This window comes from Hippoglossus hippoglossus, chromosome 17, assembly GCF_009819705.1.
Source record: "Hippoglossus hippoglossus isolate fHipHip1 chromosome 17, fHipHip1.pri, whole genome shotgun sequence".
NCBI lineage: Eukaryota > Metazoa > Chordata > Actinopteri > Pleuronectiformes > Pleuronectidae > Hippoglossus > Hippoglossus hippoglossus.
The window spans coordinates 7,253,692-7,278,548 of record NC_047167.1 but is presented as its reverse complement, the minus strand read 5'-3'; the positions used below and the strand labels follow the sequence as shown (position 1 = coordinate 7,278,548).

The 24,857-nt window shown below is 39.8% G+C and overlaps 3 protein-coding genes across 3 annotated transcripts; 2 read left to right on the top strand and 1 right to left on the bottom strand.

Annotated features, from left to right (window-relative positions):
• The first annotated feature begins 383 nt into the window (after positions 1–383).
• On the top strand, positions 384–10,378 carry LOC117778411 (homeobox protein Mohawk-like). The gene is made up of 7 exons (XM_034613936.1): positions 384–428; positions 2,318–2,692; positions 2,995–3,154; positions 3,255–3,408; positions 3,504–3,842; positions 8,650–8,683; positions 8,957–10,378. Exons 2-7 carry the CDS (start codon positions 2,505–2,507, stop codon positions 9,294–9,296), a joined length of 1,215 nt encoding a protein of 404 aa, XP_034469827.1. The 5' UTR covers positions 384–428; positions 2,318–2,504; the 3' UTR covers positions 9,297–10,378.
• Positions 10,379–11,032: 654 nt separating this feature from the next.
• Positions 11,033–16,600, bottom strand: LOC117778412 (ras-related protein Rab-18-B-like). Its single transcript, XM_034613937.1, has 7 exons — positions 16,401–16,600; positions 15,560–15,615; positions 15,402–15,463; positions 14,628–14,700; positions 13,518–13,636; positions 13,175–13,241; positions 11,033–12,499 (listed from the first exon to the last, which is right to left on the bottom strand). Exons 1-7 carry the CDS (start codon positions 16,466–16,468, stop codon positions 12,327–12,329), a joined length of 618 nt encoding a protein of 205 aa, XP_034469828.1. The 5' UTR covers positions 16,469–16,600; the 3' UTR covers positions 11,033–12,326.
• Positions 16,601–20,992: 4,392 nt separating this feature from the next.
• On the top strand, positions 20,993–24,821 carry LOC117778205 (patched domain-containing protein 3). Its single transcript, XM_034613578.1, has 4 exons — positions 20,993–21,913; positions 22,004–22,125; positions 22,260–22,405; positions 23,182–24,821. Exons 1-4 carry the CDS (start codon positions 21,194–21,196, stop codon positions 24,696–24,698), a joined length of 2,505 nt encoding a protein of 834 aa, XP_034469469.1. The 5' UTR covers positions 20,993–21,193; the 3' UTR covers positions 24,699–24,821.
• The last annotated feature ends 36 nt before the right edge of the window (positions 24,822–24,857 follow it).

The window sequence follows — 24,857 nt, the reverse complement described above, 5'->3', positions numbered from 1 at the left end:
CCCTCGAAATGGGACAGCCTGGTCGTGCCTGTGTGATGCAGCCCATCTTCCAATGCATTCTCCCAACGCTGTGGCCCCTGAATTGGGACACATGACTAAGAGTTTTCTGAATTTAACTCTTCACCTGTTGCATATTAGCTCATCAAAACTAAAGCAAGATGTAGAAATACAGAACTTCAACAGGAGACTTTTTGAAGTTTTTGACACTTGAAGGCAACACAATAAATTGTAAAAGCAATGCGTTCATATTATCAGCTTATGGAGCTCTTATAGCTGACATGGTGCAGCATTTGGAGCCACGTTGCTGATCACAACGACAAATCACTCTCCTTTCAGCTCTGTTTTGTTTTCCACCCACTCCCGAGGCCGATGTCTGGTTCTGTGAATGTTCAGCTATGATCACCAGCTGCTGGTGCTGGTTAGATACAGTAGGTAATCCTAGCCTGGCTTTTAACTGTAAACAGCTGCTAGTTGCAGCAGTTCAAATTAAATTGATGAGAATGGTTAGAGTGAACCAAATACATTAGTGGGATGTGAAACCAAAACAATGAGCTTAAAGATGCGAGGGGAGAATGAGAGTGATAAATCACTAATAATATCATTAATAATATTGCCTTCCATGTTACACATAATCAATTGATTGTTAATATGAAAACATAAATTAGTGCAGCTTTAAAGCAATATGCTGTAAATATATAACAGTATATATCTAGCCTACAGCAGGGCCATGTAACGGGACAAATTGAAGGATCGATTAATTCAATTGGGTGGGATATTAATCCTTAATTTGTATCTGCTGCATTACAATTACTAAATTACAATTCATGCAATATCTAAATATGGCCGTACTTCTTCAGGATATTCAAATCAGTTTCTCCCAAACACTTTGCTGGATGTTGAGCCCTTTGGACACACACACACACACACACACACACACACACACACACACAGACACAGACACACACACACACACACACGCGCGCGCGCACACACGTTCCAAACTATCAAAACAAAAAGAGATATATCTCCATCCTCTGCGTTTTTTCAAGGTCTCCTGGCCGCCGAACCAAGGTGCGTTCCCAGCTAACATCAACAGTCGAGTCGGCAAACATATCACAGGGGGGCTGGAGTAAATGGTGTGTACGAGCATGTAGCCTTCTCTAACCGCCGCTGAGGAATGTGTGCGAGGAATTTACTGCACCTAACGGGGATGCTTCTGGTCCATGTGTTTTTCAGCTTTGAAACCATTGAAACCGAGTCCCCCCCCCCCCCCCCCCCCCAACCCTCCACCCCCCCCCCCCCACGCACTGATACAGCTGAATTATGAACATGGACGAGAGTCATGAAGTCCTTTAATATATTGAGCGGTTGAACAAGTGCTGCTCAGGGTTTAAGCCAGAAGCTGTAGGCAGAGAAAAAAATGTTTTATTACAAATGTTTGCTTAAAGATTATTAAGTTATGATTGTGTATGGCAAAGTCATCACTGTATATCCAAACAGTCTTACATAAGAGTGTTTAGATGTCAGGGGGAAAAACATGAGTGGATGACAACTAAAGCTGAACCATCCAGTCTGGACTCAACATGTTGTCATCTAGTTCAGGCTACGCTTCTGTCAGACTCAGTTTTCTTAATAGCTCATCGTATCCAAAATGGAGACCCACATTATTGTTGGATTACCCCTGTTCACACAACAACAAAAAAGCACAATCCTGACACTCCAATGCACATGCTAACACACTTACAGGACCACAAATATGTGGATTACACATGCAACACCGGCTGAGGATTATCCAGGCAGAGATCTATTCCATTTTCCACCATTTGTGTTGTTTTTCTTATTATGAACCAGTGTGTACTCAGCAGGATTCACTGCCTAACACGGGGCACAGTTTGGTGGTTTTGCCGGTTATTTGCAACTGTGCAATTACACCCATAAATTTCCAGAATCTCCCTGGTAAAACATGTATTATTATTTGCTGACACGATCTTTGAGGAAAACCACAAGATCCAGGAGAATCACATGCCTCATGTAGAAAATATGAGGGCACGTCGAGCTGCTCATCGCGGGCTGCAGTCGACACCGCACTGCATCTCACTCGTAAATCTAAAAGACCGCACTCGCTGATATTCTTACACGTGCAGTATTTTTCACATTGTGTGGTGCTGCCACTGCTGCTCTGCAAGCTGCTCTTCACACAGCTCCAAGCGATTGGACGCAGGGAGAGCCAATAGGCAGCCGAGCAGCAGGTTATTTGAACTCTCCTCACACAGCTCAGCTAAAGCAGACTTTTTCTAACATTGTTCTCTCTCATCAGAGTCTGTCATCATCAACTTTCTTCTCGGGCACAGCTCCCCGCGGCCACAGGCAGAACAGCAAGGGACATATTTTTATGCTTTTTTCAAAATTACTTTTACACTGAGTGCGTGAAGGATGGGAACCTACTGCTTATATTTACATCTGGAAGTCTACTGGCGCACCTGTTGATCGAGGAAATCTCAAGAATGGACAAAGTTGCGGTGATGAAGTCGGACACTGTGCTTGGTTTGGAGGACAACAGGCGCGCAGAGGAGAGGAGCAGGTTGAACTGTGTAGAATTACCTCAGAGCAGTTTCACAGACGGACAGAACCCAGACCTGCTGCAATGTCAGGACACCACTCAAACCAGCTCTATCGAATACAGAAGATGTGGGTAAGGATTTAAATATAATATAATATTAATATAATATAATATAATATAATAGTCATAAACATGAATAGAATTTGCTTACTTTCCATTATGTTGCTAAAATGACTTAACTGAGTTCTTAAGAGATTTACTATAATAGCAAGCGCATTATATCGTGCAAATGTATTTTTAAACGTAGAATGTATTTATTTACTCTTACAGGAGGGGCTAGTAAGCTTTCTGTTGTTTTATCAGTGTCATAGTTTAAAGAGAGGGCTTTGCAGGTGAACTTAGTGAATCCATTCAGTGATTCCTGACTCCTCCAGGTCTCATCTGGGTGGGGTCAAAGTTCGCCACAAGAGACAGGTGCTGCAGGACATGGCCCGACCCCTGAAACATTGGCTGTACAAACACCGAGACAACCCGTACCCCACCAAGACGGAGAAGGTGCTGCTGGCTCTGGGTTCACACATGACACTCGTACAGGTGAGATGAGCTCATGCAAAACAAAATCAAACGAAGAGATGAAGGATTTAAGGCAGTTGAGTGTTGAACCAGTTTCCTGTAACAAGGTGCGTCTGTGCAGGTTTCCAACTGGTTCGCAAATGCCAGGCGAAGGCTCAAGAACACGGTGAGACAGCCAGACCTGAGCTGGGCCCTGAGGATCAAACTTTATAATAAATACATCCAGGGAAACGCTGAAAGGCTGAGCGTGTGCAGTGACGACACCGGCTCAGATGGTGAGAGCTATAGATCGAAAACTTGTGCCCCTGGAACAAGCAGGACAGTTTGTAACATCTCATATCTCAAGAATGTTGTGTTTCCTTTGCTGCAGATGAAGAGTGTCCCTTACAAACTCCCATCAGCCAGTCAAACTATGGCAGGTCGTCCTCCCACAAGAGCGTGCTTGAAAAACAGGGCAGCGTCCTCGCCATGGCGGACTCCGCCAACAGTGACGACAGCACGTCGCCCCCATCCAAATACAAGAGCGGTTTACTGAACCGGTATCTAAACGACACCCTGCGGCACATGATGGCAGCGAAGGCGGATGGCGTCACCTCTTCCCGCAAAAGGAGGAGTCACTCCGAGTCGTTCAGCTCCAACGAATGTGATCGAGATGTCGTGTCTCCGACGTCGTCCTACGAGACTGAGACAAACTTTGTCTACCACATGGGTGAGAGAAATAACTGTTTTAATCCTGAGGTGGAAATAGATCTGCACTCAATATGTGTAAAAACATATTATATTAGTATCACTGTATGTGTGACGTCATATTATGATAACCCAGCATTATCGTGCATAATCGTGACTCGTTAAGCTATAAAATACACTCCAGATTCAGAATAAATTAATGATGTAATCCCCTGTCCACATAAATTATTAAATCATCTTCCTTCATAATAGCAGATCTATAGTGAATGTGATGAAAATTATTCGTTACCCTGCTTCCCCTTAGTTCAATTTCAACACACCACAGTGTCCAGTAAAATAAGAGGAGAAGGAACAGAAATGTCCACATGGCTCCGCACAGCTCACTGACATTAATAAATGTTTGGCATTCCACCCACAGCCAGAAGCTCAACGAGATTCAATTATAAAGTTACAGTGAAACTGGGAAGGAGTTTGACACCCGGGTGCCCTTTCAGACCTCTAGGGACCCCGGCACACCGACAACCCGCAAATCTGCCGAAGTACCTGCAGCCAAAGCCTCTGGGAACATCACTAATAAAGACTCATGCAGATGCTGAAATCGCTCATTTTAAAATTGGATGGAGTTTGCGCTGGCTGCCGCTACGCACCGCAAATATCATTTCCATACACTAGAATGTGCCATTTGTTCCGCCTCAGCTTGTTGCCATGGTGGAAATGTCCAGTCCAGTCTCAAGGACAATTACACAATGTCTGAGACTTTATTCTTCCCAGGGTGAGGGGTGGAAACCTCAGCCAACATGTAGAAATGGAGCCGTTTGTCAGTAAAGCACTGAAGACGTCTCGTGGAGCGACGGTCAGAGCTGCTGCTCACCTGTGAGAGAATACTTGGCTTTTCCCATCCGTGTTTGAGGGTGTAGCTTGGTTTCCTGGACTCATGAATGCTTTGGCAGCCTTCCTGTCCCAAGTGTCACTTTTCCGACTCAAAATAAATCTAAATTTACATCTACATTATGAGAGCTTTTGAAGCCATTTCTTCTCTTTAGCACATCTCATAGTTTCACTCTAAAATTAAACCAGACATGTTTAAAGTTCCTTTTTTTGTCCTGGCAAAAACAGTCCGAGTCTAAAGCAGGTTATTTAATGGATATTTTTATAGTCCGTGACAAGTCTTAATCTGTATCCGGGAAACTCAGATTAACCTCAAACTGGCCCCCAGCCTGAATAACTCCAGGATAATTCATAAACTAAAGAGGCGAGTGCATTTACAGGAAGAGTGAACTTCTGAAGTGCAATATCAATGCATATTCTTTTACTAAACAAATGCATTTAGTTGTTTATTTATAATAAAATAATAATAATAAAGTATTTAAGGTATTTATAGGAATTTAAAACTGGTAATACAAGGATTCTCATTTACCTCATTCATTACAAACAGTGATAGGGCAATACACTTGCACGTGCACTAAATATGAAGGTAGCAGCCACTTGGCTTAGCACAAAGTCTGAAAACAGGTTAAACTAGCCTGGCATTGTCTAAAGGTGGCAAATCCATCTACCAGCACCCATAAACCTAGCTAATTAGCATATGTCATCCAAATTATGAAAAACGTAATTTTAAAAGTTAGCCTACAAGAGGTCATGCACTAGGCTAGCTATTTCTTGGCCATTATCATAGACTGTTTACAAAGATGGACGACGATACACATGCTCAACCAATTCTGGGTTTCAGCTGTCTATCATGACGTTTCACTCCATTTTTAAAAGAATCAAATAAATAATTAAAACATCAGACTGATAAGAACTGCCTGAAATGATAGACAGCATTATTGAGAAATATGTATTTGACGTCTATTTTGACGTGGTGGTGAACAAGATGCTTTGGCTTCACTTTCTGGATGCTGCCATGTCCTCTTTCAGTAAATATGAAGCTAGAAGCCAGTTAGCTCAGTGCAAAGACTGAAAACAGGGTTACAGTCTTTTACCACAGGTGATAAATTCCACTGACCAGCGTCTACAAACCTTTATAACCTCTATTTTTATGTTACACTTTGTTTATAATTCATTGTCTAGAGTAATTTTCTTCGAACAAAATCATATTAGTGACTTCTTTTTTATTGTTTTCAGTCTTTATAGTCTGTACAAAAAAAACAAGACGTTATGTATTTTACTTAGTTTTTATTTTTTAATCCACACAAAAATTGGAATATAAAAACAACAAGTTGTGGTTTTACTTTGGAAATTTCCAGTACTTGTGCTGGGCTAAGATAATGCTGCATTTGCTTGATATTAGCAGCACAGACATAAGAGTGGTATCACTTTTCTCATCTAACTCTCAACAAGATAGCAAAGAAAATGTGGACAACTATTCCTTTAAAGATTGAAATCCTCTTTTATTCCTTTTGTATTTGAGGGGTTCTCTGTGTCATCGGCGCTGTAGACATTTCTGTGTACAGCTCTAATGAATCCCTGCTGGCCATGTTGAGGGTGTTTGCGGCGCCTCCGTGAGGTGACGTGGAAAGTCGACCTGCCAGATTCATTACAGGCACCGACACCATTAACACGTATATACTCCGTCTGGGAGAAGGCTAAGGCGACAGCTAAACCTCAAGATGGACTGATGAGTGATGCCACAGCACGGTGTCGTACAAGGACACTTTAAACATATTAATGTGAAGTCTGAGGGAACAGTATGTGTAAGTGCTGTTATAACTGTACAGGAATGTGAGTATCTTTGCAGCTTATAATGTGGTACTCACATCAAGTGGAGTATTTCCCTTAAAAAGGCTGGAGAGCCATAAATGTGACTAGAATCGTGTTTTATTAGACACAGAGTGGCAACAATATAACTGGAGGAACGCCTCACTGCGTTTTCCACCCATTTAGTTTCAAATGAAAACGTGCATGCTGAGAGGGGAGTCTCTACTTATCCACAGTATAAGAAAACACTGTTACATTATTTTTTCAGTGCCCAGTTGTTTTCCTGTGTGGATCCCAGTGACACACCTGTGAGAATGACTGAAGGTCATTGACTTTGGGGCACGAGGGGATTTGAACTCGTAGCGGGAGAACACCCAAGACCTAAATCAGCTCATGCAGACATTATATCATTGAGGATTTATTGCAGCAATAGCAAGTTAAATCCTGTCCTGCAAACAAAAAGCTTTTCATACAAATTTAAATATATTTATTGACTCAATACTGTGGGTAAGCTGAGAAAATCAATTCCTCTTTTCATAACCGTGAGCTGGAGCCAGGATAATGAAGCGGGGAATAGGCTAGGTTGGCTCAGTCCAAAGATGAAATATATAAATCTACCAGCAAAACTAAAGTTACATAATTACCATGGTATATTGTGTTTGTTTGATTTGTACAAAAAAAACAAATAAGGAAAACAAAAATCTGTTGTGGTTTTACGTGAGCTGGACTTGTTTTTTACTACAACAACAAAAAATGTTTTAAATAAAGTTGGCAATTGTGTTAATATAACCTGTTTAAGTTGATCTAACTTAATTCCTTAGTGTGTCACCAATCAAAGTCATTTATTTGAAGTTGGTAAACAATTTCCATTTTTCCTGTTCATGTAATGGGAGCCTAAAACTGGAACTTCTTTCTACACTTTGGTTTTTATAGGGAATTCATTTTTATTAGTGAGCTTTCAAGATGCTATAAGGCAAATGCTTTTACCTTCAGTCAGAGACCAACCAAGCTTTTCCCTGTTTCCAGTCCTTTTTGTTTACCCAAGCTAACCCGCTTCACCCTATAGCATCATGTTTACTGTAAAAACATTAGATCATACATTTTATTTCCTAAAATATATCTTATTTCCTTATTTGATAAATAAGGTTTGATGTAAGATTTATCATGAAATTACAGTACACTGCTCTTGCGCGGCACAATGTAATATATATATATTAAAAAAAAAGACTGAGCAACTTCATCACTGATCGTAAAAACTCTGTAACTGATCCCTGCTGTAAATCTGAAACTCACCAGAGGTAAAACAATGTTTTTTCATGGTAATAAATAAAACAGAGGCACAGAAGCACGTTCTTGGCGAAGCATGTTATGGCTGAGGAGAGAAATGTGTGGGGACAATCAGTAGCAAAAAAAGCATAAAAGTGCAAAATGATTTACTATCAACAAGTAGTTGCTCTTGGCCTCAGGCTGGCTGAAGAAATCAGAGCGGGACCCTTTGAGCCGTTAACACTGAAAGACTATGTTTCACAGAGGGCCTCTAATTTCTCTGTCTATTGCTCTATGAAGAAAAAAATTGGTTTTGACCAGCTTCTATCTGCTCCATGGAAAAAAGGCAATAGTCCAAAACTGGAATGGAAAATATTAGCTTTGTATAACGCACACTTGTGCAGGGACCGCAAACAGATATTGTGCAAGCAATATACGCCACAGTCATTTTGATCCTAAATAGCCAGATATACTGTGGTTTGATTTCAGATTGTTGTGAGCAATATCTTCCACAGATGAAGTGAGGTTCTCCCGTGCCCATTAGCATGATTTAATCTTGAGCTCGGAAAAGAAATGACACACTGTAGAGCAACGTTTACAGGTGCTAGCAGGGTTTTTGCAGCCTGACCCCTAATATTCAGAGATGCATAAAAAACACAATCAACCCATTCATATGCACAAGCAGCCATGAATACAAACATAAATCCTCACACATATGCTGTGAATCAAAACCATTCACACATGAATATAATCCGCCATCATACAGAAGCCTCGTCCAAACACTGATTGACCTGAAAATATTCAATGATATCAAGTGTCTTAAATTTGTGGCATCTTCACTTGAATGTTTTTCTTCTCCGTCACAGATACAATGGACTATACACCAACTAACTGTGACAGGTACGTATAATTATTCTCTATCCACAATCAAAATCAGATTTTTGCACTTTTCAACTTGAAAAATAACACTTATAATCTCACTTGGCCGTTGTTCCTAGAAATTGAACGGCTACATCTAATTCTTAATTATTCTGGCTTTTTATCAAGACGAGATATCCATGCAAGCTCTGGATTTCTAAAACCGCTCCAGCTGGGTTTTTTTTCCAGGTTAACTCAGGCAAGAGGTGAGGTGATGTTCCACCTCATGCAGCTGTTTCTCTAATATTTTCACAGGAACCAGCAGCAGGAGCGCGGCCAGCAGAGACGAGACAACCAAGGCTGGAGGGAGATCCACGCCGCTGTGGCTCTGACCAACTTGGCCCAAGGGCAGAGCCACGCGGGCGACCGAGGCAGCGTTACAGTGCCAATCGCCGCCAAAGGGCAGAGCTGCACCCGAGAGCCCTTCTCTATAGCGAGAACAACTATCATGGACAGGACATGTGTTGCGGGCGCCACCTCTTCTCTGAGGCAGAGCTGCACCACAGGCCCCATCCTCACCAGCCGCATAATCCAGAAGTCCTCTCATATCGCGGAGGTCCAGACTGTCAAAATGACCCTGGCAAACAGCGTGTAGGCATTAAACGTCAGCGCCTGGTCCAAAGACATTGCTCCATATAGGAATACCAGATGCTTAAGTGCCTTGGAATAAATGTACAGCCCCAGTTATTTTGTACAGCTAATAAACTTTGACGTTTCCAATATTTTTTACATTGTACAATAAAAAAACTAACACAGTTGGATATTTTTTGCTGTGTTCCTAATGCCCTCCTATTGGCCCCTGTTGCAGTAAGTTATATTAACTTCAATGAGACTGGATTATCCTCCAATGCTTAATTTTGACAGCAGCTATTTGAATAAACCCAATGTGAAATCTCTTGACCAGTGGTTTGCTTTAAATCATTGCCCTGCAGTGGCTTAAGCAGCAGTTCTGTTTTACTGAGCTGTATTTAGTGGTAGTTTTCATGTGTAATTGTGGGTCTCACAGTTTCAATATATCCCTTTGAACTCCTTTTTTAAAAGGTTGTAGTATGAGCAGAAGTGTGGCAAACTGGACTGAGCAGGGAGGCAGGTTTAGAGAAAAGAGCACAATGGACAAGGCTAAAAACACACAGTGAACCTCTATGATCAATGTATTTGTATTAATTACAAATCATATGGCTGTGTTTACTGTTAAAATAATCACTTTTATAGAGATGAGCCCAAATATTATAATCACTGTAATCTGCTAAACAACTCTAGGTTAACTAGTCCCAAACAGCCAGAAAATTTGCAAATTACTACAGCAGATATAATCAATATTTGTATATAATGAATTGATCACATAGAATGTGGTGTAACAGGGGTCGCTCATAGTGCAGAAAATAATACCCCTGCTGTAAATATTGCCTGAGCTCTATTGAGCATCATAGCATAATTTTACTCATAGTTTTGCTTCCACTGATGATTGTAAATAAAGATGGACGACACATCTCCACCTGCTCCACAGTCTGAGTAGAAGTGATCATGGAGTGGAGAGGTTGTCATATTTTAGCCACATTTTGGAAAAAATTGTGCAAATGGAGACACGTCGACAATACAGACTCTGGTACGGCTCGCCACTTACTGTCAATCTCATTTTCAGGAAACAAAAAACCAACCACCTTCCCAGCACCAAACAACTAGCTTGTGAACATAGTGGAGCGTTTAGCTTAAGATGTCTGCTGGATGTTTAAATAGGTGTTTGCTAATAAAAACATCATATGAACTTATTGTATATTATATTATATAAGTGTTATTGTCTTTCCACTCACTAAGAGAACATCATTATGATGAGTGAAACACGCAACTCTTTTGTTACTTTCATGACAAATACGCTCTCTGGAATCCTCTGACCTCATTACAGGGTCAACTGCCAAGAACTTCAAATACTGGAAACATGGAGGACATGCTGAGCCTCAGAAGAATGTCTGGTACACTCTCCCTCAGCGGAGAGAGGTTTTGCGGGGAGCGTCCTGTTCCGTCGAGGGACATCCTGACACCAAACATAAGCTTGTAATCACACTGCCCTCTGGGACCATTTTACAAAACATGATTAACGGGATTTTTCCACTCGTGTCCTGGCTTTGGTCTTTTTTTTTTTCTGACATTTCCTGCAAAGGATGTTTTCATCCTCGCATGTATGACAAGGCTAGTCATCAACAAAGTATCATGGAAAGAGCACCTCAATCCTGTTTCCACTGCGAACCTGCTTTTGATTAGGCCGACGTCTACGCAATACGGAACTAAATGGCAGAGCTCAAACGGCAATTAAACAATCGTTAGTCTTGAGTGACGGCATCTCGGGGCTGTCGTTTATTTCATTTTGAAACGATACAAACGTTACGACCATAACTGTAGTGAGTGTCATTCAATGTTAAGGCAGATATCAGTTTAACATATTAACGGTTATGATTCAAACAGATGCGGGGAGAAGTAATGGGGTAAAAGACGGGGAAAGGGTCAATTAAGAAAAAATAGAGGTCAAACAAATAGCAAAGAATACATCAAATATATACCACTGACAGGAAAAAAAACAAAGCTCTCAGGAATACTCATACAACGATGTGTGAGAAATGCCTTCAGCAAGTCAGTGGGACATTTTATGGACCACAACAACACACAAAATAAATGCAGAAAGACTTACAGAATCAGTTTGAGACCAAACACCTAGAGGCAGAATAACAGTGAGCTCAGGTGAATTGAATTGAGAGCTCGAAATACTGTTGTTCTTCTTCTAGATCAGCCTTCAGAGACAAAGGAAAAAAACAAAAGACAGGTTTGGTTGCAGAAAAGCCTAAATAAAGATGATTGTGTTGCATATTTTAGAGTTGAAAACGTTTAAATTGAAAGCATCTACTTTTTTTAAGCATTTAGGAAATTTACATTTAACGAATAATATTTTTTAGTAAAATTAAAACTGGAGTCTGTAACAGTGATCCATTGTGAGATGTCATCTTTGGGATCACCCACACTTTCCTGCCACGTCATGAGAGACTGAAGTCTCCTCCACTACCATCTTCAGTCAGGGTGATGTGATATGTTTTTAATAAACTTTTATTATTTTGCAGCGACATATAAGTGCACGTTTGCAAATCACATAGCGTAAGCAGGACAAGTATTTTCTTGGAGGTAAATGAGATCTCTCAGACTTCCATATTGATTATATTCGGTCATTTTGAATTAAATTTGACAGGCTATATACCTTAAGAGACGAATTAGTTCATGTTACAGGCACTACCCTATTAATGTACAACAGAATCACTGCTGCCTATGAGATCAATTCTAACCAGACATGTACTGGTGTGACATACGTACACTTGGCATGGTGAGCTTCATTTGAAATATGCTTAATAATATAAGATATCCTTCTCAAATGATCCTTTCATTCATGTTTTAAAGAGAAAGTAGTGACGGGAGAGATGACAGGTTGAAAAGGAAGTGTGCAAACAGCAAAGTCCATTTGACCAACAGAACTACTCCAACCTTAATAATAAGTACTTATCCACCTCTCCTTCTCTTTTCCTCTCTGGTTCTAGTCCGTAGTCATTCCTATCAAGCTGGTGCTTAGTTTTCATTTTTCTCAGTTTCACGGTATAGAGCAGTATCCTCCACATGCCCTGCCGCCGTCGTGCTGCTGGTCCCCCAGACGGACCTTCTGGCCTTGGCCTTCACTCTCCCACAGCCCTGGAGTCTGGAGGATCTTCTCCACAAGCTCCTCAAAGGCACACTGGACTCCGTCTTTGGTCTTTGCACTAGCCTCTGTAGAAAGGAACCACCAGGATTTATGAGTTTAGTGAAAGAACAGCAGAGCTCTTTCAAAAATGAAGCAGAGGTACAACCTAGCTCTTATTCCAAAACATCTTCCTATCTAAAATGGCACAACACCAACGACTAAGATTTTAGAAATGACCATGTGTTGATGAGAATATAAAGTATGAAAATGACTTCATTTGAGAATCAGGAGTGGGATGAAGACATCCTGACTGCAGATTAAAATCCATGACATCTTCTTGCCCAGCCCTTTTCAAAACCCCTCAATTTAGCCGCTCTAAAATGGAAACTCCACAGAAATGTTAACCTAATTTCCCGGAGAGGGGCAGATTGGAGATGAGAATCAGAAACACGTGTAGACATGGATTTGATAAATGAAAGCCCGCTAGATTTTAATCATAACTCACTTCTTCTGCAGTGGCTGCATCTTTCAGTGCAGCACTTACAGAAATCCCAACGGAGCATAAACAACGCAACAAACCCAAAATAAAAACACGACTTTCACTGAGTGATGTCTCGACTTGTTCCAAATGTGCAATTACAGTTCTGACTTTTAAGTAGAGTACAGTAAGTTTTAATAGCTTTAACTTAAATTTTATGGCTCTGTTAGTTTAAATGACCATGTCTGACCACGTCTGATCTGACTCTAACATGGACACTTACCAATAAAAAGCATAGAGTGTTTCCTCGCAAATTTCAAGCCTTCATTTCTGTCCACTTCATGATCGTCCTGAAAACCAAACACACATTCTCTGTCATTTTCTCTATGTGGAGCACAATACACACATGGTAAATAAATACTATGTTTAAGCATAATATACTGCACAAGTGTTGAAAAATACAAAGCAACCATGGCTGCTTTCTTTTTTTCTCAAACCCATTCAACCACATTGAAGAAATACTGCATTTGAAAAGCAAATTAAACTGATGCTTCAGTCTTGCACTGAAAATGTTGTAGAAAGGCGATGGGCTAATGGAAAAGTGCATTCTGAACAAAGTGACTCACCATATCTATTTTGTTCCCGACCAGCATTTTCACAATGTCATTGCGTGTGGTGTAGGTTTCTAATTCATTCAGCCAGTTTTCAAGCTTAGTAAAAGTGTCGCGCTTTGTGACGTCATAAACTGTGAAACAGGAAGAGAAAGAGTAAGACAGTCATTATATGTATACATATGATTATTATTATCATCATTATGTTTAGTTAAGACAATCTAGACCTACTCATTCGACAAAAGACAAAAATCTCACGTAGCATTCATCTTATGGACTTTACACTTTACACTATGTATCAATACTGGCCCAGGGAAGAGCAGTGTTGGTTCAATTTGGACGTGTGATGATGGAGGGTTAAGGTGGTGGGGGTTTGAATCCACAAAACACTTCTGGAGTTTCAGGGGTAAACTTTGTTGCAGCAGAATCCAATACAATTAAAGTCAATGGTGAGTCCTTCTTCAGACGTAATAAAACAGCACAAAAAAAACCTAACACGCCTCCATACTGCTTGTTTGGTGTCATCCAAGTGTCCGCAAGCCCCGACATTCATATTCGACTCAAAACGAGGTCATTAACTTCGCGCCTAAATGTCCGCTGATATCTTCCTATGAGGTGCATTCATGGACCGTGGGACGGGCTAAAGTCCGCTAGCTTAGCTACTTCTGGTGGACTTTTAGGTGTAAACCCGGTGTAAATGACCTTATTTCAAGACGACTATGAATGTCGGGGCTTGCGTACACTTGGATGACACCATATGAGCAGTATGGAGGCATGTACTGATTTTTCTGTTGTTTTATCATGGACCATGTTTTGTGGACTCAAACACTTCACCCACCCCTCCATCAGCATAGTGGTGACTAGATAATGAGTGAATATTCATTTTTCAGTGAACTTTCCCTTTAATCTACTGTTCGAGTATTTCGCTCGAGTCAGATTCTAGGTCACCAAAAGTACAAGCAAACACAAAACAAATAGTGGCTGTCAATATTACTGTGATGTAAGTAGGATTAGTATGAATAACACAATGAAAATAGACAAAACAAAAAACAGAGAGGTATGAAGAGATCTCTTTGTCTGGAATTAAAAATAAAATATATATCCTTTTAAGTACAAATTGTTTACCCAGAATAACTCCTTGTGCACCACGGTAATAGCTGGGAGTGAGGGTGCGAAACCTTTCCTGTCCAGCTGTGTCCTGCAGAAGTGAAGGAAGGAAGAGATTCCATGACCGTAAACTTTTGGGACCAACAGCGTCCTCGCTCAACAGACTCTGTGACTGTGAGTCTCAGAGCTGTCCCACTGTGAACGGGACACTGTCCAAGGGAAATATGCACTTTGTATTGTTCTTATGTTAAAAACAGGGATGATCAGGGATTTCATTCAAAAAATAGCCACAAAAACACATCAATGGAAGTACTGACAATATCTAATTCACATATAGTTCTTTTTCACATAAAGGCACAACTGTATTGATTTGATTAGAACAAACTGAACTGAACACTATACAATGTTAAAGTACATTGTAGATTTAGCCTTTCGACTGTTGCCTCCGATTAAGTGGCATCTGATTCCTCCTAAAGTTTTTTGAGCTCTTGCATCATCCCCCACACACACACACACACACACACACACACACACACACACACACACACACACACACACACACACACACACACACACACACACACACACACACACACACACACACACACACACACACACACACACACACACACACACACACACACACACACACACAAAGTTAGTTGTTTTCTTCCATTCCAAAAAATTTTCATGTGATTTTGCCTGAGCAATGTCGTCATCTTGTGGACAAACCCTGTACTTCACCGTGTTTTTCCTGACACAAACAACACTCCAAGACTCCTCCTGTCTTACCCATATGGCGAGTTTTGCTTTGTTCCCATCTATAGCGAGTGTTTTCACCTTGAAGTCCACACCTGATCAGCCAGAGAGAAGACAGAGAAAAGACTCAGACTAATCTACTTTCTATAAGTCTATGTATAGAATATGTGCTGCGTGTGAGTGTATAAAACCTATAGTGGCCGACTGCTCCGGATCAAACGTATCTTCTGTGAACCTCAGAAGGAGACTGTTGGAGAATGACAGAGAACATGGCAATGAGCAGTGCATTAGGTGTTGGGGAGTTGACTAACAGCTGTGGCAAAGGTGTCAGGAGTGTGAAGATCCCAAACCCTCTTTAGAATGCTATCTATATATAACTTGAAATCATCACTTAGAGAATGCACTGTGGTAAAGCAAGGAAGCTGTACATTAAACTTCTTGTGTATATCATGTATATTCATTCCCACCTTTTTGGAGTGTGTGGAGGTTTGTGTAAGTGTGTTTTTATGATGTAGAATCCCCTGAATACACACTGGACATTTAAGTAATTGCTCCTACCTTTTAGAGTGTGTGTGTGTGTTTACTTACTCATTTGTAATATTTGTCTAGTCACTGACTGTTATATATTTATATCTCCCCAACATATGTTTGACAACATTTATATTGTCTTTGACTATATATATATATATATATATATATACACGTGTGTGTGTGTGCCCTCTACGTGTATGTCGTGTATGTTTAAGTATTTTTTACGTGAAGATGCTAACAGCTACACAGTTGTGATGTTGACCACGAACAGCAACATGACACCAAGCTAACTTGCTGCGAGCAGTAACACCTGGACATGGTGTTGCAACTGTTTATGTAACCTGGGCCTTTTACAGTCACACAAATGAAACTTGTTTGCCTCAGTTGTTGTGAAGAAACAGGCAGTAAAACAACATTAGCATTATTAGCTTCATCAACACGAGAAGGATATCAACAGTCACAACAAGCTAACAGTTAGCTCAGCTACAAGCAGCGACAGACCTGGACTTCCCGACTCCACTTTCTCCAATTATCAACAGTTTCAGTGTCGTCAACACGTCTTCGTCCATGTTCAACAGGAGCTGACTTCACTTCCCCGGACGACGGTTCAAACTAGCTTTAGTGGAAACAGGTCGCTGCTGCTGCTGCTGCTGCTGCTACCAAGATGACAGATGACATGTGCGACACTTCCGCCAACGGTGTGACGTCACCGTCACGACGCTACGGCACAAAATAATAGATAAAAGAAAGTAATATATACCAAATTTAAATAAAATCATGGACTGTATATAAAATCAAATTATATAATAAACTATCTATACCACATTAAAATGACATCATGGACTGTATATAAAATTAAATTAAACAATAGACTGGATATACCAAATTAAAATAACACCATGCACTGTATATAAAGTTAAATAATAGACTGACTATACCAAATAAAAATAACATCATTGACTGTGTATACAAAAAATTATAGACTGTATATAACAAATTAAAATAAAATCATGGACTGTATATAAAATAAAATAAAATGATACTGTATATACAAAATTAAAATAAAATCATGGACTGTATATTAAATAAAATAATAGACTGTATATACCAAATTAAAATAACATCATGGACTGTATATAAAATATAAATAATAGACCATATATACCAAATTGAAACAAAATCATGGACTGTATATCAAATTAAATTAAATGATAGTGTTTATACCAAATTAAAATAAATTCATGGACTGCAGTCCATGAATTTAGTTCATACAGCTGTATGTAAACAAAAATGAAGTAATAGACTGTATATACACTGTAACAAATTACTGTAAAAATACAGGAAATTTGCTACAGTAAGATGCCATTCTTCGTAAATACAGTTGAATACTGTAAATGCTGATGCCTTTGCGAAAAAAAATAATATTAACAGCAAGCTACTGTACAATTTCACGGTATGATACAGTTTGTTCCATCAAGTCCCACTGGCTCATTAAGCACACAGTCAACGCAAAAGAAATAAAAAATATTGGCACAAAATATTGTAGATCAGTGATTTTAATCAAGATTGAAGGAAGTATAATAACAAGATGAAGAACTGAAGAAGACGATTTTCACCCCGAGTCGGACCCTGCCAGCACTGAAGTGGACAGAGCGTTTATTACCACCTGCTGCTTTCCTCCTGCAAACACGCACCGTAATCCATCCTGCTCCTGTGATTAACTCAACAAGGTAATTGTGATATTATCAAAGTCATCGTTGCCCTGTTATGTCATTTTGTGTGGAATTTACATTGTATTGACAGTTTTTTTTTTGCTGAAATGACTTAAGCCTCACAAAGTCAAAACTACTGCTCGATGTTACTTGGTGTTAGCACTTTGCAGGCATGCATGCAGGTAAATGTTTTCACTTAAGTTAGCTAGCATACTGAGGGGACATCGTGTCAAGTGTAGCCGGCATTTTGTGAATTTACATGTGTACAGATAGTAATATTTAGCATTGACACTTTATTTCTTTTATCTGTATGATATGATTTATGCACTTTAACTGAGTTCTGAAGGTTGTTACGTGTGAGTACTGAGATTAAGCTATTTTGTGCTTGATGAGAGAAAGTGAGAAATATCTCAGGTAATACTTTGAATACTGTTTTAGTGTGAATTCGGTACAGGCTCTATACTCTCCTGATCTCTTCCTATGTAGCTGTTGTGTATTTTGTACAAGTTCGTACAGTCTTTCGTCGCCCAGGTTGGCGATGGGGAGCTGACTCTTCGTGTCATCCAGCTGCTGATGGCCTTCTTCGATGAGAGTTCAGAGGGACTGATACTTCCTGCTGAGGTAAGTTTTGTTTAGCATTATTTTTGATGTCAACTATGACTGTACACACAATTTCATTCTTAATTTGGATACCATTGTCCATCTTCTACAGATTTCTGCAACTGCAGCCAATGTCAAGCACACCCTGACCCTCCCAGCCAGGCTGATTTCTCTCTTTCAGTATCTGTCTCACAAACGAATGTGATGCTGTGCTTTCCCAATAATGTAATTCTCTCATCTATGTTGTTTTTGTCATCCCAAGTGATGGAAACTAATGATTTTTGATACTCTATGTAAATAGAGTAAAAAAAACATTGCTTGAAATTTCATTGGGTGACACATTATAATGAGAAAACAACTTTTAACATTTAATAAATAACCAATTTATTTAATGAGTGCAAATAATCTTTACTCACCGCACCTAAAACTAACTAATACCAGTTAGTATTATATATACTAACTAATACCGGTGCTTCATCGGCACTAACCCCCCAGAGGGGAACAAAGTCCAGCCAGGGGAAGGTGGTGTCCAAGGAGACGGGGAAGATGGTCCAGAAAAAAGCAGCAACTGTGAACCCCCATGTGGCCACCCTTAAAAAGAACCTCATGGACTTTGAGTGGGGCTTTATGTTACCCACACAAACTGAATACAAGGTACATTGACTAGGACATGCAGATCGAGCACCTTTTCTGCATGAGGAATGGTGCTTCTCTGTGTTATGATTGTATTTACAAAATGTTATTACTTTAAATTTGTCAGTTACTGAATGTGTTTGATACTGCACTGGCTTTAATAAAAGTATCATTTTGTAAGGCCATCTGTCTGAGCCATTTCGATGTAAGCAATTTTCAGGGGTTTTCATTTTGAACTTTAACATTTTTAAATAATTAGCTTCTAGCAGATCACATTATACAATACTTTAATACATTTACAGCAATAAACTGTTTATGGAGATTACAGTAAGAACACTAAAATAACAGTATAATGGCAACCAAGCAGCTGACAGTATTATGCCGTAAACCTTGTATTCTATACAGCACAGTACTGTAATATTTTTTACAGTAATAAACTGTTGTTGTAGATTACAGTAGGTGCACTGTAGAATAACAGTAAATTAACAGGGAAATTTGTTACAGTGTACCGAAAAAAATTAAATCATGGATTGTATATAAAATAAAATGATAGACAGTACATACCAAATTACAATAAAATCATAGACATAAATAAGTTTAATGTGCAGCTTCCTTGTTTTACCACAGTGCATTCTCTAAGTGATAATAATAATTTAAAATTATATATATATATAGCATTCTAAAGAGGGTTTGGGATCTTCACACATCTGACACCTTTGCCACAGCTGTTAGTCAACTCCCCAACACCTAATGCACTGCTCATTGCCATGTTCTCTGTCATTCTCCAACAGTCTCCTTCTGAGGTTCACAGAAGATACGTTTGATCCGGAGCAGTCGGCCACTATAAGTTTTATACTCTCACACACACACATATTCACCCGCTATAGATGGGAACAAAGCAAACATCAGAGTCAAAACATTAAAAAGGAAAAGGCCAACTGACGTAGACAACAGATTGGCTGCATGCAAGATTCAATTTTTGTTTAGTAAATTCCCAATGTAACGTCCTGACAAATTTTAATTTGTATATTTACATTTAACAGTAGGTTGATTATTATTAACTTACACTAAATGGTACATATACCAATAGCTTTAGTCACTTTCACCAATGTAATATCCTGTGTAGTGTTCGTTTGGTATTTCTTCATTTTAGTCAACCTATTCTGTGGATGAGGAAGTTCCCTCTGCTGAGTCTCTTATCAAGAACCTGGATTAGTCATTCATGTCAAACATTACTGTCACATTTATCTTAATGTAATAAATACAATTTATGATGTACAGTTTATGCGGAAGATTACATCATTCAGTATTGACCATGTTCCTGATTAGGAGTTGTATCGTCATTTTAACATTCTGTATCTCAACATAATACTTCTAATGAAGTTGGCAATAAAAGCATATGATATAATATAATATGATTTCATGTTATCTTTTTAATCACACTTTCCATTGTGTGTAGGCTTCTATCTTGTATATTTTAGAATGTATTTTATTTGAAGAAATATTATTATTATTATAGAAAACAGAAATAAGTGTGATAAAACATAACATGAAATCATATTATATTATATCATGTGTTTTTATTGCTAACGTCATAAGAAGTATTATATTGAGATATAAAATTCTTGTTATCAATTCACCTTTTTAAGCTCACCCAGCATACGTCAAAGAAACGATACACCTCCATGGAAACATGGTCGTTACTGAGTGATGGTTCCTCCCCACTCAGAATACATTATAAACATCATCTATTACATGAAGTTTGATGTGAATGTAATATTTGACATGAATGACTAATCCCAGTTCTCGAAATGAGACTCAGCAGAAGTGTAACTTCCTCTTCCACTGACTAAATCTAAAATGAAGGAATACCAAACAAACACTACACAGGACATTCCAGTGGTGATAGTGACTAAAGCTTTTGGTATATGTACCATTTAGTGTAAGTTATTTGGAATCAACCTAATGTTAAATGTACAAATACAATTTTAGCACAACACATCTTTCTTCTGTGCCTCTTCTACACTTCAATAATCTGCAAGAGCCATAAACACGATGTCACTCAACCATGACAGTAAATCACCTGGGGAACAGTAATAAACAACCAGAGATGTGCAGAGAGGGGTGCAAAGGTCCATTCTTTGGTAGGCTGCTTATCGGCTCTGTAATTCTAGAGAAGTCAGACCCTGCTATTATGCAAATATTTGCATGTGAGGGAAATAAAAATCAGCACAATAAAGACAGGTGGTTCTGCATGCAGCTGCCTCTCACGTTGGTCTCAATTTCTGAGAACAGGAGCAGCAGCATAGAACCACGTTGAAGCTTCTGAAGAAGCAAGTTTCTGCAGCTATGGCCAAGTGCCACACAGATTGCATAGAGAAACCCCTGGTGATCTGTTTTCAGAGGCTCGGCTATTTTATCGGGTCCCATCCCTTGTGGTTCCTGATCATCCCCCTCATTCTCGCCGCAGGTCTGGGGAGCGGATTTTACTTTCTCGACGACAGGTTGTCCAACGACCTCGAAAAACAGTTCACACCTAGTGACGGACAAGCCAAGACGGAGAGGAAATACGTCCAAGAAACTTTTCCGGGAAACGACTCCATGTTTTCAAGCTTGAGGCTGAGCACAGACGGGAATTTTGCCACTTTCATAGCTACGAACGACAGAAATATCCTGACAGTGGAGTCACTGCAGGAAATCCTACAGTTGGATAGCAAAATCAGGAGTATGGTAGTGGAGTTTGACGGCCAGTCAATTGCATTTAAAAATGTTTGTGCTGTCTTGATGGGATCCTGCATCTCTAATGATATTCTAGATGTTATTGACTACAATGCCACCCACATAGAAGCTGTCAATTTGACATATCCATGGTATTTCTTAGGATTTCAGAATATTCCTCTGTATCGAAGTCTGGGGAGTGTGAAATTGTACGAGGGTACTTCACGTGTTGAAAATGCTCAAGCCATTCAGCTTTATTACTATTTACGAGAGGAAGACAAATCAAAAACAGATCTGTGGCTGAAAGGTTTCATAAATTTGGTTGCAAACGAACCAACGACTTCTATTCGGGTAAGCAGACTTTTAACATGGCAGTGTTTTAAATATGATATGCTTTAAATAAAAGTGATTTATATTAAAATTCATTTAAAATCTTTCCAGGTGTCATACTCCACCTCAATGTCAAGACAGTGGGAATTTGAAGAATCGCCAGATTCCGTCATCTCTCTATTCTCCATCACGTATACCATCGTCATCACCTTTTCAATCCTATCATGTTGGAGGTTAGTGAAACACCGGTTTGTTGGTGAATTGACAACGACAACTAATTTCAGCCAGATAGAGAAAAACTTAAACTTTTAAAGAGCATATGTTTTGTATTGAGTGACTGACTGCTTGTAATGTCTGATTCTTTCAGGATGGATAATGTGCGGTCGAAGGTGTGGGTTGCAACATGTGGGGTGATCGCCACAGGTATGGCTGTGCTGAGTGGTTTTGGAATGCTGCTGTTGATCGGAGAACCTTTTGTGATGACAGCGGCCTCCTGTCCTTTTCTGATATTAGGTGGGTTGTGTTCTCAAAATGACTCAAAACAACATTACTTCCAAGTAAAGTAAAAAATGAATTCATAGATTTATTGACATGGTTTTCATTGTATGTAGTTTTGAATTAAAACCATAATTTTCCTTTTTCCATTTACAGGTGTGATGCTATGTTATAAGATTACTTTCGTTTTTAGTGTGCATTATTTAGAAATGTCTTTCCTGGGGGAAAAACATTATTTGGCTCTTGAAGACCAAAAGTTAATGTTTACTGTGGAACATTATACAACTCAAGCTAATTCCATGAGTCACGTGAATTATTGTGATAGTGTTTAGAATTTTATGGAACCCAATGGCTGCCTGGAAAAGTAATAAAACTGTAAATAGAATGAAATCTGGATCGCATTTACCTCGCCCAGGTATAAAGTCCAGTCTGCTCTGATTGGCCGGCTGGCCCACTCTGTGATTGGACAAACGCTTCCAGTGCGTGTAGGAAATGTCGGCCTCTGGCTGTCACATGCAGCATGACGATGCGGACGTATCAGTCAAACTACTGTGTTTCAGGAACTTAAGGAGCAGTGTTTTCTTTGGAGAGGTGCTATCTTTACCTAAGACTTTGGGCTTTTTAAATTTCCAAACCTCCTACACAAAAAACATCTGCAGCCAAAATTTGATGTGTTCTTCCTGTCCTTTCCCATCCCTCCAAGACTGGTGCAAAATGCTGACAAACAAACGCACAAATAAGAGTCAGAAGTCATATGTGCCATTTGAATTATCCCTCCTCTTCTTCTTAAAAAGGTATTGGAATTGATGACATGTTCATCATGATCTCCTGCTGGCAGAGGACCAAAGTTCATGACAGCGTCCCCGAGCGGCTGTCCAACACCTACCGGGAGGCTGCCATCTCCATCACCATTACCACGCTGACCGATGCTCTGGCTCTTTTCCTGGGCTGCATCACTTCCTTTGGCTCCGTCCGGTCCTTCTGCCTCTATGCTGGGATTTCTATATGTTTCTGCTATTTGTACAACATCACTTTCCTGGGGGCTTGCATGGCTTTGAATGGTCAGAGGGAGGGGGAGAACAAGCACTGGTTCACCTGTGCCAAAATCCCAGAAGACGTACCTGATGGGAAATCAAAAGCCTCCAGAATCTGCTGTTTTGGAGGAAGATACGATCAAACCACTGGAAACGAGGAAAGTGAGCTCATGAGCCGCATTTTTGAGAAAAAATATGGCCCATTTCTAACCCACAAAGTGACTAAATCAATTGTAGGTGTCATATATGTAGCCTATCTGGCCGTTAGTATCTATGGTTGTACGACCTTACAGGAGGGACTGGATATCAGCAATCTGGCTTTGGATGACTCCTACATTAAAGAATACTACGATGATGAAAGGCTGCATTTCTCTGAATATTACTACAGTGCAATGGTGGTAATAAAACAACCCATCGCATACTGGGATAAGGAAGAACTGAAGACTTTGGACACATGCATTGCAGATTTTGAAAGTTTGAAGTATGTCAATAATACATTTGCTTGGTTTCGTTATTATCAAGAGTATGCAAATGGTTGGAAGCTCAACATAAGCTATCAAGAGGCTTACCAAACCAATCTGACCTATTTCTTAGCATCCAGTCCATTATTCAGAGAAGACATCAACATGACAGCGGACGGTGTGATTCAGGCCTCTCGCTTTTTCATTCAGACGCTAGACAGAAACACAGAGGACGACATGATGACCGGCCTCAGGACAGCAGCAGAGAATTGTCCAATAGATCTCTTGGTCTACCACCCTGCTTTCATCTACTTTGACCAGTACACTGTCATCGTGGGCAACACCATCCAAACCCTCCTGGTGGCTGTGGTTGTGATGCTCATCATCGCACTCGTCCTGATACCCAGTCCTGTATGCTCGCTTTGGGTGGTGTTTGCGATTTGCTCGGTCATTGTTGGCGTGACAGGATTCATGGCACTGTGGAGCGTAAGCCTGGACTCCATTTCCATGATCAACCTCATCATGAGCATTGGGTTCTCTGTGGATTTCTCAGCACATATTTCTTACGCCTTCGTCTCCAGTAGCGAGTCTGATGTCAATAAGAGAGCTATGGATGCCTTGGCCCAATTAGGGTATCCTGTTCTTCAAGGAGCACTGTCCACTATTTTAGGAGTGCTGGCACTGTCCTTTTCTAAGAGTTACATCTTCAGGACATTCTTCAAAGTTATGTTTCTTGTGATTACATTTGGGGTGTGTCATGGCTTAATGTTCATCCCAGTGTTCCTGACACTGTTTGGAGTGTGTAAATGTTGTTGAACTGAGGAAATTCATATTCTTATGATTCGAGGAAGAGTAAGAAAACTTGAAGTTAATATTGTAATTTCTTTTGGCTTGTTTTTATTTATTTCAGGTGCAATAATAAAAATGACATATGCTGGTGGTGATAACAGATAACAACTGTATATACTTCCTGTT